This window comes from Geotrypetes seraphini, chromosome 2 (assembly GCF_902459505.1).
Source record: "Geotrypetes seraphini chromosome 2, aGeoSer1.1, whole genome shotgun sequence".
Classification (NCBI taxonomy): Eukaryota; Metazoa; Chordata; class Amphibia; order Gymnophiona; family Dermophiidae; genus Geotrypetes; species Geotrypetes seraphini.
In genome coordinates, this window is record NC_047085.1 from 348,814,216 (window position 1) to 348,832,076 (window position 17,861).

Consider the following 17,861-nt stretch of genomic DNA (forward strand, 5'->3'; position numbering starts at 1 on the left):
CAGTTAGCAGCTGCAACTACAATCTTGAGGGCTGCAGCCAACGTGTGTGGAGCTGTGAGGGGGAGTGCTTAAAGGCACAGGAGCAGAGTTTTGACAGTGATAATTTTAAACACATTTTTCACCTTGGCAAAAATGCGTAATAAACAAACATCTCTGAAAAGCTTATTTCAAAAAGGGGGAAGGACCCAATGATGACAAAACAGCAGAAAACTCTTAAGACGGCCAACAAAAAGAGAGCTGCATTTAAAAGAAAATACCAAGAGTCCTATTTAAATTACGGGTTCATTGCAACAGGTGATTCGCATTCTCCATGCCCGCTTTGTATAATATGTGGTGAGCGACTATCCAACGAAGCCATGAAACCCTCAAAACTGCTTCGCCACATGGAGACCCTGCATTAAAAGACAAGACATTGGAGTTTTTCAAAAGAACAAAACATGAATTTGAAGAGCAGAAGCTATTTTTTAAGGCTACCACTTCAGTAAATGTGTCTGCACTGAAAGCATCATTCTTAGTGGCTGACTGCATTGCCAAAGCTAAGAAACCATTTACATAAGAACATAAGAATTGCCACTGCTGAGTCAGACCAGTGGTCCATCATGCCCAGCAGTCTGCTCACGTGGCGGCCCTCTGGTCTAAGACCAGCACCCTAACTGAGACTAACCCTACCAGCGCACATTCTTGTTCAGCAGAAACTTGTCTAACTTTGTCTTGAATCATTGGAGGGTGTTTTCTCCTATAACAGTCTCTGGAAGAGCGTTCCAGCTTTCTACCACTCTCTGGGTGAAGAAGAACTTCCTTACGTTTGTACGGAATCTATCCCCTTTCAACTTTAGAGAATGCCCTCTTGTTCTCCCTACCTTGGAGAGGGTGAACAATCTGTCCTTATCTACTAAGTCTATCCCCTTCAGTACCTTGAATTGGTGAAGAGTTGATCCTGCCTGTTGCTAAGGACATTTGCTGTGAACTTTTAGGAGAGGCTGCTGCTCAAAAGGTGGCCGGTGTTCCTCTTTCAGCTAGCACAGTAACCAGACGAATTGACAAAATAGCAGAGGATATTGAGGCACAATAGAGGATTAATGAGTCACCGTGGTACATAATCCAGGTTGATGAGTCTGCTGATGTTGATAACAAGGCAACAATGCTTGTTTTTGTGTGATATATTTTTCAGAAAGATGTGCATAAGGATTTGTTATTTGCACTTTTGTTGCCAACCAACAACAGCTGCAGAGCTATTCAAGTCTTTGAATGACATGTCAGGAAAACTGAATTGGTCACTTTGTGTTGGTATATGCACAGATGGAGCGGCTGCCATGACAGGACGGCTTTCTGGTTTCACTACTTGAGTCAAGGAGGTTGCTTCTGAATGTGAGTCTACGCATTGTGTAACCCTTTGAGAAATGCTGGCTAGCCAAAAAATATCACCTGAACTTAACAACATTTTGTAGGATGTGATTAACATGATCAACCACATTAAAGTACATGCCCTAAACTCACGTCTGTTTGCACAGCTCTGTGAGGAAATGGATGCAGGGCACACACGTCTTCTCTTATACACAGAAGTGAGATGGCTTTCTAAAGGTAGATCACTGACCAGAGTTTTTGAATTACGAGAGCCGCTTCAGAGATTTTTTTTCAGAAAAACACTCACCACTGGCAGCACATTTTAGTGATGTAGAATGGGTCACAAAACCTGCCTACTTGTGTAACATATTTAACCTGCTCAACAAACTTAATCTGTCACTTCAGAGAAGAATGACCACTGTGTTCAAGTTGGCAGATAAAGTGGCTGCATTCAAAGCCAAACTTGAATTATGGGGCCTAAGAGTGAACTTTGAGATTTTTGACATGTTTCAAATGTTAGCAGAAATTGGTAAAGATACCAAGCCAAGGCCTTCTTTCTCCCAGCTAGTGTATGATCACCTATCTCAGCTTTCAATAGAGTTTGAGCATTATTTCCCAACCACAAAAGACCCCTGAAATGGGAAGGAATGGATCCATGACCCATTTGTGAATAAGCCAGGTGAATCAAATTTGTCTGTGCTTGAAGAGGATTAACTGCTTGAGGTTGCAAATGATGGTGGTCTTAAAACTATGTTTGAGACAGCATCAAATCTGCAAACGTTTTGGATTAAAGTCAAGGCGGAATATCCTGAGGTTGCCACAAAAGCACAGAAAAGTCTGCTTCCATTTCCAACATCCTATCTTTGTGAGGCAGCATTTTCTGCAGTGACAGCAACCAAAACGAGATTATGGAGTAGACTGAACGTAAGCAATATAGTTTGCGTGTCACTGCCTTCCATCTTCCCTGGATAGGATCGTCTGGTTGCAGGAAAACAAGCTCAGGACTCCCATTGGTACATTATGGTAAGTTGTATAATTTCTATTACGATATTATAACTTAATAATATAAATTTAATGTATATTTTGTATAAAACTGCCCTATGAACCCGCTCTGAATCCTCCCCCCCTCCTTACCATGGAAAATTTGCTTCTATAAAAGCGGACCTTGGTGTCAAAAAGGTTGGGGACCACTGGACCACATTTCTAGTAGTGGCTGCTAAAGATGCTGTGTAATCTCTTTAGTCTCTTAGCTTGACAGTAAATAATATTTCTACTCATTAATCCTGGTTTGTTCAGTACCACTCAGGATGTCATAAAATCTGTGAGTAGTATATGAGTATATATTTTTGTGAGGACTGGTAATGTACTAGTTGAAGATCTAGTAAGCAAAGTATTGTGTAATTGTTTTCCAAATGCCTTTGTAATAAGAAGGTTAAGAAGTTTGTGGTCATGCAAAAAATAATGCTGGCATGGAAAAGTAAAATTAATTAATCTGTTTGTTCTTTCATTTCACCTGATAAATGTGCAGTCCAGAGGCTAATATTTGTTAGTGCTTTCTTTTTCTAGGCCCTTATAACTAAGCAAGTAAAGCTTCATTTTGTGCAGCAGATGTTTTTAAAGGGTGAAACAGAACTTAGTGCACACCAGTTTGTACTACTGAACATATTTATATTGAGCTGTATGTGAGTTCAAAAATACATTTAATTCTGTTTTTAATGTAGCTTTTGCTTTCCTTGCAGTCGTCCAGTTTCTTCAAAATGGTCTACATCCACCTCATCCAGCATGCCAGGGAGAGGTAAATACTTTTTCAATACAATTCATATAATAAATATTTTATTTAAAACAAAGGTTTTTTTTCCTCCAGTCTGTCTGAATAATTTTGTTCTCCTTGGATAGATTGGATAATGCAGCCACTCGTGGTATTTGTCTTCTGTGGCCTTTAATGTGGAAAGGCCCTCTCTACTGATATAAAATTTGTAATTCAATTAGTAGTCCATCCTCTGCCCACCTTCATGATATCATAGCAGCTGAGAAACAGTCTTTTGCAGCATGAGTCAGAAGTGTTGCCCTCTCTCTCTCATAGTTCGGATAAGAACGTAAGAATAGCCTTACTGGGTCAGACCAATGGTCTATCAAGCCCAATAGCTCATCCTCACGGTGGCCAATCCAGGTCACCAGTAACTGCCAAAAAACAAAAGAGTAGCAACATTCTATGCTACCAATCTAGGGAAAGTAGTGGCTTCCCCTGCGTGTCTCTCAATAACAGACTATGGATTTATCCTCCAGGAAATTGTCAAAACCCTTCTTAAAGCCAGCTACCCTATCCGCTCTTACCACAACCTCTGGCAATACATTCCAGAGCTTAACTATTTTCTGAGTGAAAAATCAATCCACTTGTACCTGTTCTACTTCACTCAGGATTTTGTAGATTTCAATCATATAAGAACATAAAAATTGGGTCAGACCAGTGGTCCATCATGCCCAGCAGTCCGCTCACACGGCGGCCCTCTGGTCAAGGACCAGCTTCCCTAACTGACACTAGCCATACCAGCGTACGTCCTTGTTCAGCAGGAACTTGTCTAACTTAGTCTTGAATCCCTGGAGGGTGTGTTCCCCTATGACAGACTCCAGAAGAGCGTTCCAGTTTTCTACCACTCTCTGGGTGAAGAAGAACTTCCTTACGTTTGTGCGAAATCTATCCCCTTTCGATTTTAGAGAGTGCCCTCTCTCTCTCTCCCTACCTTGGAGAGGGTGAACAACCTGTCCTTATCTACTAAGTCTATTCCCTTCAGTACCTTGAATGTTTCGATCATGTCCCCTCTCAATCTCCTCTGTTCGAGGGAGAAGAGGCCCAGTTTCTCTAATTTTACGCTGTACGGCAGCTCCTCCAACCCCTTAACCATCTTAGTCACTCTTCTCTGGACTCTTTCGAGTAGTACCGTGTCCTTCTTCATGTTGGCGACCAGTGTTGTACATAGTACTCCAGGTGAGGGCGCACCATGGCCCGGTACAGCAGCATGATAACCTTCTCTGATCTGTTTGTGATCATCTTCTTTATTATTCCTAGCATTCTGTTTGCCCTTTCCGCCGCCGCCGCACATTGTGCGGACGGCTTCATCAACTTGTCGATCAGAACTCCCAAGTCCCTTTCCTGGGAGGTCTCTCCAAGTACCGCCCTGGACATCCTGTATTTGTGCATGGGATTTTTATTACCAACATGCATCACTTTACACTTGTCCACGTTGAACCTCATCTCCCCTCAGCCGTCTCTTTTCCAAGCTGAAGAGCCCTAATCTTTTTCGTCTTTCCTTATACGAGAGGAGTTACATCCCCTTCATCATCTTAGACGCTCTTCTTTGAACCTTTTCTAGTGCTGCTATATCCTTGAGATAAGGAGACCAGAATTGAACGCAATACTCTAGGTGAGGTCACACCATGGAGCGATACAGAGGCATTATAATGTTTTTGGTCTTGATAACCATCTCTTTTTAATAATCCCTAGCATCTTGTTTGCGTTTTTGGCCACCACCACACATTGGGCGGAAGGTTTCATCATATTATCTACAATAACACCCAGATCCTTTTCTTGAACGCTAACCACCAAGGTTGTTCCTAGCATCCGGTAACTGTGTTATCCCAGGACAAGCAGGCAGCCTATTCTCACCGACGGAGCCTCGATGCGGAAACCTTGCAAGCAGACTTGCTTGAAGAAACTAGAAGTTTCGAGTCAGCCGCACCGCGCATGCGCAAGTGCCTTCCCACCCAGCACAGGGCGCGTCTCCTCATTTCTCAGTTTTCCGGGGAGCCGAGAAGTCCGTCTTTGACTCTCTGCGTTTAACTTACTTACTTCGTGCCTTCTCTCACCGCGATTTGTGTTATTTTTCTTCACAAATCGCTGTACTTTATTTCTAGTTTAAAAAAAAAATAAAAACATTTTATTTCCTCCTTTCGGCTGCCCAGGGGCTTCGACCTTGCAGCAGCTGTTTTTCCTTCTATGTCCGGCCAGCTACAGGCTTCAAGAAGTGTAGCCAATGCCAGCGTGCGATTTCTCCCACAGACCCACATAGCAGGTGCCTCAAGTGCCTTGGGCCACAACATCACCTGAAGTCATGCGAGCGCTGTGCTACTCTTCAACCTCGAGCCCTTAAACGTCATCTACTTTCAGTGGAGAAGCTCTACCAGATGGATTCGACCACTTCCTCGATAACGAAGCCAACCTCGGTCTCGCCTGCCTCCACTGCTTCGACCTCGAGCCTCATCAGACCTTCCTCGTTTGCAGCGGCTCTTCAACAACGTCTACTGTATCTTCCCCTGTATCCTCAGGTCAGATAGCTCAGCAGACAGTTCCACCGGTGGTGCTTAAGGTGCCTAAGACTCCTAAGTCAAAGCACATTTCCACTGTCTTGGTGGAACCTCCAGCCAAGGCAGGTGGTCTGGTTTCAGACGCGGATCCATCCTTGCCGGCTTCTTTCCAGACCATGTTAGAGCAGTAATTTGTTCAGTTCCTCACAAAAATGGGACCGAAGCTTGCTACTCTAATCCAGCCTTTGCATTCTGCAGACTCCCGCGAGGTTGAGCCTCTTCCTATGCCTCAGTCTGAGTCTACACACTCTATGCAGGGTGCAGAGTCTCTGCGAGTGTCTGGTCTGGCATCTAAGCAGATTCTTTGCAAGTGCCTCAGCAGGAATCCTTACACTCCATACAAGGAGCAGAGTCTTTGGAAGTGCATCGAGGTTCCTCCATCAAGCCTCTGGAGCTTCCAGTCCTATCTATTCTTTGGTGGCATCGGCTGCTTCTCTCTCCGGGTCGAAGTCTCCTCGATCTTCGAGAACTGCTTCCAAGCACCGTTCTCAGCGACAATCGAGACCTTCGTCGAGGCATCCTTCCAGGCATAGTAGTTCTTCTAAAGAGCATCCTTCTTCAACTAAGGCTCGATCTACCCCTACTTCTACTAGACCACCGACTCCTCGATCAAGGTCTCCACTTTCAAACCTCGAGGACTCAGCGGTTTCGATTGCTTTGTCCAAGTCCCTATTCTTTTGATGCCTTTTTTCTATCCGAAGCTTCATCTTCGACCCAGGCTGCCTCGACGACCTCGAGTCCTTCTCGAAGCAAGGGATTACCGGATCAGCTATCTTTCTCCTCTTTTCTTCGTCAGATGGCTGTTGACTTGGACATTCAATTGGATGCTGGTTCCAAATACTCTAAGGAGTATCTCGAAGTCATGCATCTTCCTCAACCTCCGGCAGAGTCACTTAAGCTTCCTCTTCACAAGCTTTTGTCTCAAACTTTTACCAGATGCCTGGAGACTCCTTATGCAATTCCAGCTGTTCCAGGCAAATTAGACTCCAGTTATAAAACTCGCCATTGTAAAGGATTTGATAATTTACAGTTATCTCACCAATCCCTACTTTTGGAGTCTTCCTTGAAAAGATCCCATCCTTCCAAGGTTTATGCTACTGTTCCTCCTGGAAGAGAAGGGAAAATTATGGACAAATTTGGACGTCGCATCTATCAAAATGCCATGATGTCTTCTAAAGTCCTCAATTACAATTTCCATTTTGTCACTTATTTTGAGTTCCTCGTTGCTCTTTTTCCTAAATTTCTTAGTTATTTAGATACTCAAAAGCACTTTGAATTTCAAGAAGTCATCGCTTCTCTATTACAACTCCTGATTACATCTACTTTAGTCTTCTTATGATGCCTTTCAGTTGTCTGCCCGGGCGGCTGCTTGTTGTGTAGCAATGCATCGCCTTGCCTGGCTTTGTACCATTAACATGGCTCCTAATCTTCAGGACCGTTGGCTAATATTCTTTGTGCAGGCAATGACCTCTTCGATGAATCTATTGAGGCAGCCACCAAGAAATTGTTTGAGCATGAAAAATCCTTTGCTTCTATTGTCAGACCTAAGCCAAAGCCAGCTCCTGCCAATCCTGCACACCCTCCTCCTATTTACCAGAGGCGTTTTGCTCCAAGGATGGCTCCTTACACTTGCCCTCCTTCCAAGAAACAGCAGAATCAGAAGCAACAGAAATTTCAACCTGCTGCACCTAAGGCTATGCAGCCTTTTTGACTGTTTAAAACAGAGCATAACCTCCACCGTTCTGTCTCTGAATTATCTTTCCCCTATTGGAGATCGTCTCTATCATTTTTACCACTGATGGGGGACAATAACATCCGACCTTTGGGTGCTGTCAATCATCAGGGATGGATACTCTCTTCATTTCACTCAGGTTCCACCAAAGCTCCCTCCAAGAGATTTTCCTTCCAGTCCATCCCAGACTGCCCTTCTTCAGGAAGCTCAAGCTCTGTTTCGTCTCCATGCCATCGAACCAGTTCCTTTGGAATAGCAGAACAGGGGGTTTTACTCCCGTTATTTCCTTGTTCCGAAGAAGATGGGCATTCTGCGACCCATTCTGGATCTCAGGGCTCTCAACAAATTTTTAGTCAAAGAAAAATTTTGCATGTTATCCCTGGCATCCCTTTATCCCCTCCTAGATCAGAACGACTGGTTATGCTCTCTGGATCGCTAGGAGGCTTATACTCATATTCCCATTTATCTGGCCTCCCGCCAATATCTCAGATTTCGGGTGGGGAATCTGCATTATCAATACAGAGTGCTGCCCTTTGGCCTGGCTTCATCTCCCAGAGTGTTCACCAAGTGTCTGGTAGTGGTAGCCGCAGCTCTCAGAAACCATGGTCTTCAAGTATTTCCCTACCTGGACGACTGGCTCATCAAAGATTCAACATCTCGAGGGGTTTTTGTAGTGACCCAATGGACTACGTGGTTCCTACAGTTTGGGATTCGAAATCAACTTTCCCAAATCCCAACTTCAACCCTCTCAGAATCTACAATTCATCGGAGCTTTTCTAGACACTATCCAACTCAGAGCATTTCTTCCGCAACAACGTCTGGAAGCTCTCCTTCAACTTTGTCATGCAGTGTCTTCCCGCTCTTCAATCTCAGTGAGACACATGATGGTACTATTGGTCACATGGCCTCCACAGTACACGTGACTCCTTTGGCCAGACTTCACCTCAGAATTCCTCAGTGGACCCTGGCATCTCAGTGGACGCAGGTTTGCGACCCACTTTCTCGACACATAAGTCACTTCTTCATTGAAGCAGTCTCTCCATTTGGTGAATGCTCTTTTCAATCTCTCCAGAGGCTTGCTTTTTCAAACGCCCCCCCCCCATCAGAATGTCCTCATGACAGATTCTTCGACCTACGCTTGGGGCGCTCATCTCGATGGTTTCCGTACATAAGCCAATGGACCAGTATGGATCGTCAATGTCACATCAATCTGTTGGAAGTCAGAGCGATTTTCAAGGCTCTCAATGCTTTTCAACATCTTCTTCATGACCAAGTAGTCCTCATTTGGACGGACAACCAAGTCACCATGTATTATGTCAACAAACAGGGAGGGACGAGATCTTCCTCCCTTTGTCAAGAAGCTCTGAAAGTTTGGGATTGGGCAACCTGCCACACCTTCCTTAAAGCTGTCTATATCCAAGAGGCGAAAAATTGCTTGACGGACAACTTGAGTTGTCTTCTGCAACCTCACGAATGGACACTCCATTCCTCGCCTCTTCATCACATTTTTTCACAGTGGGGAACGACTCAGATCTCTTTGCAGCTCCCTACAACCACAAACTGCCTCAGTTCTGCTCCAGGATATATTCTCCTCATCGCCTCGAGGCAGATGCTTTTATTCTGGAATGGATAAATCTCTTCCTGTATCTCTTCCTCCATTCCCTGTCATTCTCAAGACTCTGGTCAAGTTGAAGAACGATCATGCCATCGTGATTCTGATTACTCCTCGGTGGCCGAGACAACCTTACTCCCTTCTACTTCAACTCAGCAGCAGGGAGCCATACCTTCTACCAGTTTTTCCATCTCTGCTTACACAGAGTCAGGGATCTCTGCTTCATCCCAACCTGCAGTCTCTACACCTGAGAGCTTAGTACCTCTCAACATGACTCCTCTTCAGTTTCCTCAACCTGTCAGAGATATTTTAGAGGCTTCTAGGAAGCATACCACTAGACAATGCTATCATCAAAAATGGACTAGATTTTTTTACGTGGTGTTTTTTCTCATGATAAGGAGCCTCAACATTCCTCCTTATCTTCTGTTTTGGATTACCTTTTGCACTTATCCACTTCGGGTCTCAAATCTACATCGATCCGAGTCCATCTCAGTGCAATTGCGGCTTTCTATCAGCCTATTGAAGGAAAACCCCTCTCTGCTCATCCGGTGGTTTCCAGATTCATGAAAGGACTTTTCAATGTCAAACCTCCTCTCAAACGGCTCCTGTGGTTTGGGACCTCAATGTTCTTGCTCAATTGATGAAGCCTCCATTTGAACCAATGTCTACGGCTCATCTGAAGTATCTCACTTGGAAAGTGGTGTTTCTCATTGCCCTCACTTCTGCTCGAAGAGTCAGTGAGCTGCAAGCCTTAGTTGCTGATCCACCTTTCACTGTTTTCCATCATGACAAGGTGGTCCTCCGTACTCATCCTAAATTCCTCCCTAAGGTGGTATCGGAATTTCATCTCAACCAATCCATTACTCTGACAATGTTTTTTCCAAAGCCTCATTCTCATCCTGGAGAATCAGCTCTTCATACTCTGGACTGTAAACGTGCTTTGGCCTTTTATTTTGGAACGCACCCAAACCTCACAGAACTGCTCCTCAACTTTTGTTTCCTTCGATCCAAACAAGTTGGGACATCCTATCTCTAAACGTACCATCTCCAACTGGATGGCTGCTTGTATTTCCTTCTGCTGTGCCCAGGCTGGATTACAACTACAGGGTAGAGTCATAGCCCATAAAGTCAGAGCAATGGCAGCTTCAGTAGCTTTCCTCAGATCTACACCTATTGAGGAAATTTGCAAGGCTGTTACTTGGTCCTCGGTTCATACTTTCACTTCTCACTATTGTCTGGATGTTTTCTTCAGACGGGATGGCCATTTTGGCCAGAGAGTATTACAAAACTTATTCTCTTAAATTGCCAACACTCCCACCATCCAATTCTGGTTAGCTTGAAGGTCACCCATATGTGAGAATAGGCTGCCTGCTTGTCCTGGGATAAAGCAGAGTTACTTACCATAACAGGTGTTATCCAGGGAGAGCAGGCAGCTATTCTCACAACCCACCCACCTTCCCTGGTTGTCTTCTCTGCTAGCTATCTGAACTGAGGAGACGCGCCCTGTGCTGGGTGGGAAGGTGCATGCGCGGTGCGGCTGACTCGAAACTTCGAGTTTCTTCAAGCAAGTCTGCTTGCGAGGGTTCTACATCGAGGCTCCATCAGTGACGTCACCCATATGTGAAAATAACTGCCTGCTGTCCCTGGATAACACCTGTTACGGTAAGTAACTGTGCTATTTTGATTATTCTTCATAATGTGCATCACTTTGCATTTGTCCACATTAAATTTCATCTCCCACTTGGATGCCCAGTTTTCCAATTTCCTAAGGTCTACCTGCAATTTTTCACAACCTACATGCATTTTAACAACTTTGAATAGTTTAGATTTTTCTCTTCACAGCCGCCAAAACTCTTCTTTTAGAAATGGAAATTACTGACCCAAAGGACTTTGCAAGGTACTAGAGTGCTCTTTTACAGTCAACGGTACTGCCGTTACTATCCCTGCGGGCTCCATTAAAGCACCAATAGAAACCAGCACCAATGCTTCTTTTTCCTGCATTTCCCCTTCAGGTGCTAAGTGTACCTCAGACAAAACTACTCACAAAAAGAAGCACCCAAAAACAAAAGGAAACAGCTGATTTAATTTCAGTTCATCTTTCTGATACCTTGTCCACAAATTTATCACCAGCAGCTGCTGTTAGTTGCCTTTCCAGTCACTACTCCTTCACCTTCCTTATTTCAAATGGCAGTTTTATTATCTTGTCATCCTCAAAAAAGAAAAAAGAAATCTCCCCTCAAGGTACAACCTTTACCATATGCTCAAACTTTTCAAATACCTGCTCCAATTCAGCAAAATTTTGCTTCTCCTTTCAGTGCTCCACCGACACAGATTACATAAGCTGCTGCATGACTTCTAGTTCAACTTTTTCAAAATATTCTCCAGCACTCTTCATTATAATTGCAGGATGTGCTCCCAAGTCAGTCTCATGCAATTTCTATTCCTTCTACAATGTCATCTCTCCCCTCTTCATTTTTCATTTCCTCAGTGGTAAAACTCCTCTAACAACCATTCTATTTAATATTCCTCACATGAAGAAGTTCTCCCTGGTTCTGAACACTCCACAGAATTTCTTCCATCTACTTCTGATCAAAGTCAAACAATACCTTTTTCACCACAACTAGATGTTTCCTCAGTGGATACAAATTATGTTTAATTTATTTATTTATTTTTTAAATCTGGCTATAACATCACAAGAAGGATTAACAGATTTGCAAGGATTTTGAAGCACTAATGAAATCCTTTGATGCTCCTAAGGGTTCTATTTTAGTACCTAGTCATTTAGTCCTTCTAGGTCTTCAGACTAAAAGTTGGCAGATACCTTATTCCAGCCATCCTATCTCTAAGCATCTTGATGCCAAGTATAAGGTCTAGACAGCTTTAGCACATAAAAAATCTCAGTTACCACATCAGTCTGTGGTTTTAGAGGCTGTGTTAAAAAAGAGTAAAACTTCCAAATCATGTTTTCAGTATCCACCAGGAAAAGATCCTAAGATTTTAGACATTGGGGGAAGGAAAGTTTACTCTAGTGCCATGTTAGCTCAGCGCATAACAGCCTACCAATTACAAATCCTTCATGATCAACATTCTTAGTTGTGCAAAGCACTGGATTTATTACCTACTGGATCTCTTTTAGACCATCTCAATAACATAGAAGAATGTACTTTAAATTTAATTAAAAACACACATATTTATGATACTGTTCCAATAATTGCTACAGTATCTATAGCAGCTAGAAGAACTGCCTGGTTGCAAGCTCTGGTCTCTGAGATAAGTTGCACGATTATTGATGCTCCATGTCAAGGTGACATTTTATTTGGAGACAAGATAAAAGCTACTCTCAGTCAGGCTGAAGAAGACAGCAGCAACATCTCAGATATATCTTCCCTCATATAACAGATTGTCTACTACTTTTCATTGCAGGTACTATCTATTGCAGCTTTACCCTCAGTCTTGCTACAGTCTAGACCAGGGGTGTCCAACCTTTTGGCTTCCCTGGGCCGCATTGGCCGAAAAAATGTTTCTGGGGCCGTGCAAACGCTGCAGCAAGGCAGAGGAGGGAGCCAGCAAGACGGTAAACAGCTGGGGGCAGCAGAGGAAAACACTGCATTGACCGGGGACGCACAAAACACTTCACGGGGCCACATGCGGCCCTTGGGCCACAGGTTGGACACCCCTAGTCTAGACGCAGATACCTTATGCTAAACTTCCTCAACCTCACAATTTTCCTCAACCTAATTTTAATAGGCAAAGATCACGAGAACATAATTATCAACCTTCTTCCCTTCCATCCAACAAGAACACGCCTAGTTTTTGACAATTATCCAGTAGGAGGTCGACTTTGGTTTTTTTCACCAAGCATGGTGCAACATCTCTATGGACAATTGGGTTTTAAAAAATTATTTCACAAGATTATAAACTTCATTTCATAAGTCTACTGCCCATCTTACAGCAAATTACTTGAAGGATCATTTTGAATTGGTAATAACCAAAATGGTTCCAACGCATTCTATTCTATTATCATGTTCCTTTCTGTAAAGGAATGTTGATACAAATTTTTCTTTTTCATAGACTACTTTCGTACCAGGCTGTGATCAGAGACAAGGAATTTAGTCGGCTAATAGCTAACACTACATCATAGAAACAATTCAGGAAACTTTTGAAAACTATTTATTTGATAAATTTCTGTAATACATAACTATGACACATTAATTTGTTTTTTGTAGTTCCTGAGATTGTGTCAGATTCTTAAAGTTGTGAACCGCATTGAACTATATTAGGTTGTGCGGTATATAAATGATAATGTAATCACTCCTTCAGTTGTCAAAATACCACCTCATCAGAGTCTCATTTTACAGGAAGAGATTTATACCTTACTTCATATTGATGCTATCCAGCTTGTTCTACTCAGCAGCATTCTGTACCCAGTATTTCATTTTTCCCCCCAAATCAGGTCTTCATCCTATTCTAGACTTTTGAAAATTAAACCTTTTCATAAAAAATAAGAAATTCAGGATGTACTCACTTCAGACCATCCTTTCACTCTTAGCACACAACATCTGGCTTGTTCTTTAGATCTAAAGGACTCCTACCTCCCCCATACTTATTCACCCAGCTCATTTTAAATTCTTCTGCTTTTCTGTACAAAACACTCATTCTTGTACAATCCCACTTTATACCGGGACCAGTGGGTTATCTCTTTCTACCCATCTGGACCTTGTAGGAAGCCTCAAATTTCAGAGACATAAACCCCTCTCCTTCATTCCTTGTCACTTTCACTAGTTCTGTAAACATCAGTCTTTCTTCCTACAAGCTTGCCTTTTCTGCTTGTGTTTTATTTCATGTGATTTCAGTCTGCGTTCGTGGTTCTCGCCCTTGTGCTTCGGAGGTGTGGGGAAGTCTGTTTCTGGAGAGTTCCCTGGTTGTGAGTAAGCCCTCTGGACAGCCTGCGCATCAGATCGGGGCTCAGGGACTGTTGCCTTGGGAGCAAGCTCACCCCAGGTTCGTCTGCTAGTCGGTTGAGCGCAGGCTTAGTTGTTCTGAGGAGGCATGCCTGAGATCGGAGCCAGACTGTATTCCTCCACCAGTCGTGCTGCGCTACATTATCCAGGCTATCCAAGGAGAAACCCCAATAAAGGTAAGTACACTTTATGGTTATTGTTTCTTCTTTGCTTATTTTCAGCACTTTCTCTTTGCAATTCTTATTCTTTCTTTGATTTATTTTTCTCTGGGTTGGGCTACCTATCTGATTATCTTACTCTGCCTGAAGTGCCTCTCTTCTTTCTTCCTCTTCCTTACCTTCAATTTTTTAATGAGGTATTCATATGTTCCTGGTGTTTCCAGGGCCCTGTTGCTCTGTAACTGCAAATTTTCCTCTTCCTGCTTCCTTTTTCCTTTAATCCATTATATCTCTGTATCTTTCCTTTTTTTTTCTACACTCCCTTCCCAATCCACATCACAAGACTAAAACTGCAGATGTCTGTCTCAACCATTTCCCACCCCTCTTCCCCAGTGAGTTTCTGCTCTTTATATACAATACTCCCCTGATATTCGCAGGGGTTCCGTTCCAGGGGATAGCAGCTGGAGCACCGGCGAGTGAAGGAAATCACTCGCGGTATGCTCCGACCGCCTCTTCCTGTACTAAAGTCAGGCCTCACCAGTCAGGAGCTGCATGTACAGTTCACTGATAGGTAATAGCTCACCATGACCAGCAGGTGGAGACTGGTGGAGACTGAGACAAAACCTTTTGGCTGTAATACAAGTAGCTGTGCTTTCCCCTAATATATCCAGTCTGTTCTCAGTCTCAGCTTCCCCTAATATATCCAGTCTGTTCTCAGTCTCAGCAGGTGTGGTAAGCTGTGGCAAGTCTTCCCTTGGTTAGTGTAGGCCTTTTGGAAGTTATTTAGTGGCCTTGTCCCCATCTGATGCCGTACTGACCTTGGAGTGACCCTTTTGTGGATCCGTCCGACCTTTGGGGTGTCACAGTCAACAGGTCACGAGTTGAGTCCCTCCTCCCATTTTCTCCACCTCCCCAAAATTTTTCTAAAGGTGCCTCAGCTGCAAGCCTTGCCACTAATACCGGCAAGGCATATGGTTTAGCGAGCTAGTGGAGACTGCTTTAGGAACTCCCAGCAACAATTTCTGATTGCTGCTCTGCACGGAGCAGGGGCGAATGATGATACTCCTGCCCCGCTTCACTGCTAGACCACCAAGATTCAATGGTATGTTATAGAGGGGTCCAGAGGGAAGGATGGGTGGGGTGGTTAATAGTTGGCCAAGACAGGACGTGGGAAGGATCACTCCTGTCCCGCCTCACTGCTGGAAAACCAGGGCTTAAGGGAGGTGTGCAGAGCTGGGCAGGAAGGAAAGAGGGAAGGAGGGCTTGGTGCAAGGCAGGGCAATTGAATTTAATTGACACCTCCCCCCCTGGTTTACATTCATATGGACCTTTTCCCCCTTTTATTGGGGGGGGATTGTTTCCAAGGTTTATATTCGAGTATACTCCACTCCAGACTTGAATGACTCATCTGTCCGATACAGAATTTTATAAAAATAGTATGGTTCTGTGCATAAATCCTTTGTTCCTACCTAAGGTGGTGGTTGAATTTCTATCTTAACTCTTCAGTTGGCCTGAGGAAAAATAAGGAAGGACACTTTATCCCCAGCTATGATGGTGAGCATGGATTGCACAGCTAGGATTTTGAAAGAGCATTAGTTTCTACTTAAAGCAGACTAAGGCCCAGATTCACTAAAGATAGTGAATCAATCATTGTTGGCCGATTCTCTGACCAATTTTCAAACAGCGATTGAGTTGGTGCAGAGCCCTGACAATAGTGAATGGGAGTGGGTTTTGGATTTTTTTCTTTTTTTAATGGCACAGATATTTTGTTTGTAATACACACGCAAAATATCTGCCCAATAAAAAAAAAGCCCCCCGACAAAGTGCCCCTCCCCCGAACCAAAAAAATAACAGGAGGGATGCCCACTCCCTCCTGCCACCAGACGCTACCCCTCCTGCACGAATATGGCAGAAGGGATGCTTACTCCTTCCTGCCATCGGGCCCCCCTCCCCCATACCTTTAAGTTGGGAGCAGGAGGGGTGCTCAGTTTCTCATGCTCCTTCACCAGCCGCTCTTTGATCAATGTGGGCCTTAGGCCCCGCCCTGGTGCATCGTGTGATGCATGGGGAGGGGCCTAAATCCCTCTTCCTGATTTAAAGGTATGCGGGGCCTGATGGCAGGAGGGAGTGGACATTCCTCCTGCCATATCAGTTCAGCATGGGGGGGGGGGCAATGGTAGGAGGGTGTGAGTATCCCTCCCGCCATATTTGCGGGGGGAGCATTTGGGGTACCATGTGGTGTCATAGCAATTGGGGGGGTGTGATTGTCAGCAGGTCGTTGCAGAGGGCCGTTGATGGGGGATTTTATTTTTTTTTTAATTGGACAGATATTTTGCATGTGTAATACATGCAAAATATCTGTGCTATTAACCCCCCCTCCAAAAAAAAAACAAAAACAAAAAATGGCAGACCTGGCATGCGCTAGATGGAGTATAATGCCTTAATACAGCAACAATCACTTCCCCGATGAAGGTCAGGTGACTGAAACACTCGAGTAAAAACCGAGCATCGGGCAGTTTAAGTTTCAAGACCAACGTTGGATTAGCAGGATGCTATACAAGATAAGTGTTGCTGATTGAGAAAATAAGCCACACTTCTCTCTCTGTATTCGCGGTTTCTGCACTCGCGGTTTCACATAATCGCGATTTTTCGTCGGGTGACTCCGCCCCCCAAAAATTACGTCATGATTAATGTTCCTTTCCTTTTGCTGTAATGTAAAAAAAGTTAAACTTTTAACAATATTCACTCAGCTTCCATGATTTCTCCTACAAAATCGAAGTTCAAAAACTTTAACCCTGAAAATCGCTGGTTCACATTGTGCACAGGGAAAAACGCTGCTTCCCAGCATCCATAGAGTGAAATGCTGCTTCTGAATCGCTGCTTGCCTGCCAAAATAATTTTATATGTTCGCTATTTAATTAACAAAACCGCTATTTTTTTACAAAAAAACGCAATTAACAAATACAATTCATATTCATGGCTATAGCTGGAACATATCCCCCGCGAATACGGAGGGAGAAGTGTATATAATTTAGCAAGGAAACAATATTGATAGCACTGATATTGATGGGGCAGTTTAACTAATGAAATTGAAAATCACTGAGTAAATGATATACATCAATAAAATATTTTAATATCGAGCAAGAGACACATAATAAAAATAAAAAATGAAAATATTTTAAAGTGTTAAGGAGGAAATGGTATAGATGATTATCTACTTTGGACAGAATGTGGACTTGGGATAACGTATGTTATGTGAGGTCCTATGCACTGAAAACTGCCGATATTGTATGATATACCTTCCTCCTAGTTTACCACCTGAGGGATGATTAAATGGGTTTTTGATAAAAAGGAGAGAAAAGATGAGAAATTTGAGTAATTAAATAAGGAAACTAGTTTGTAGGCACGTGTGAGCCAAATATTATTATATGAAATTATTAAATTTCTGATAACCCTGTTAGCTTGAATATATTTATTTGTGGATTGGATTTTGATTCTAAAGATCCGGTCTCTATGTTTGAGTAACAGTTACCGACAGGCCTACATCAGTCGGGTTTTAGGATCGGGTCGGTTAGCAGAGATCATCGCTAAACCTGAGCAAGGATTGCTGACTTTAGTGGATCACGGCCTAAACTCCCAGAAAGCAAACACTAATTGAATAGTGGATTGTATCTTTTTCATTTATTTCCAGG

The 17,861-nt window shown here is 43.4% G+C and overlaps 1 protein-coding gene across 16 annotated transcripts in view; it reads left to right on the forward strand.

The window, feature by feature from the left end:
• CLASP2 (cytoplasmic linker associated protein 2) overlaps window positions 1-17,861 on the forward strand; it is a 650,335-nt gene that overhangs the window by 294,172 nt on the left and 338,302 nt on the right. For all 16 annotated transcript variants that reach the window (XM_033930348.1, XM_033930349.1, XM_033930352.1 and 13 more), the window contains one exon: window positions 3,084-3,139. In XM_033930348.1, the coding sequence (XP_033786239.1) occupies window positions 3,084-3,139 (56 nt within the window). The remainder of the gene's footprint in view (window positions 1-3,083; window positions 3,140-17,861) is intronic.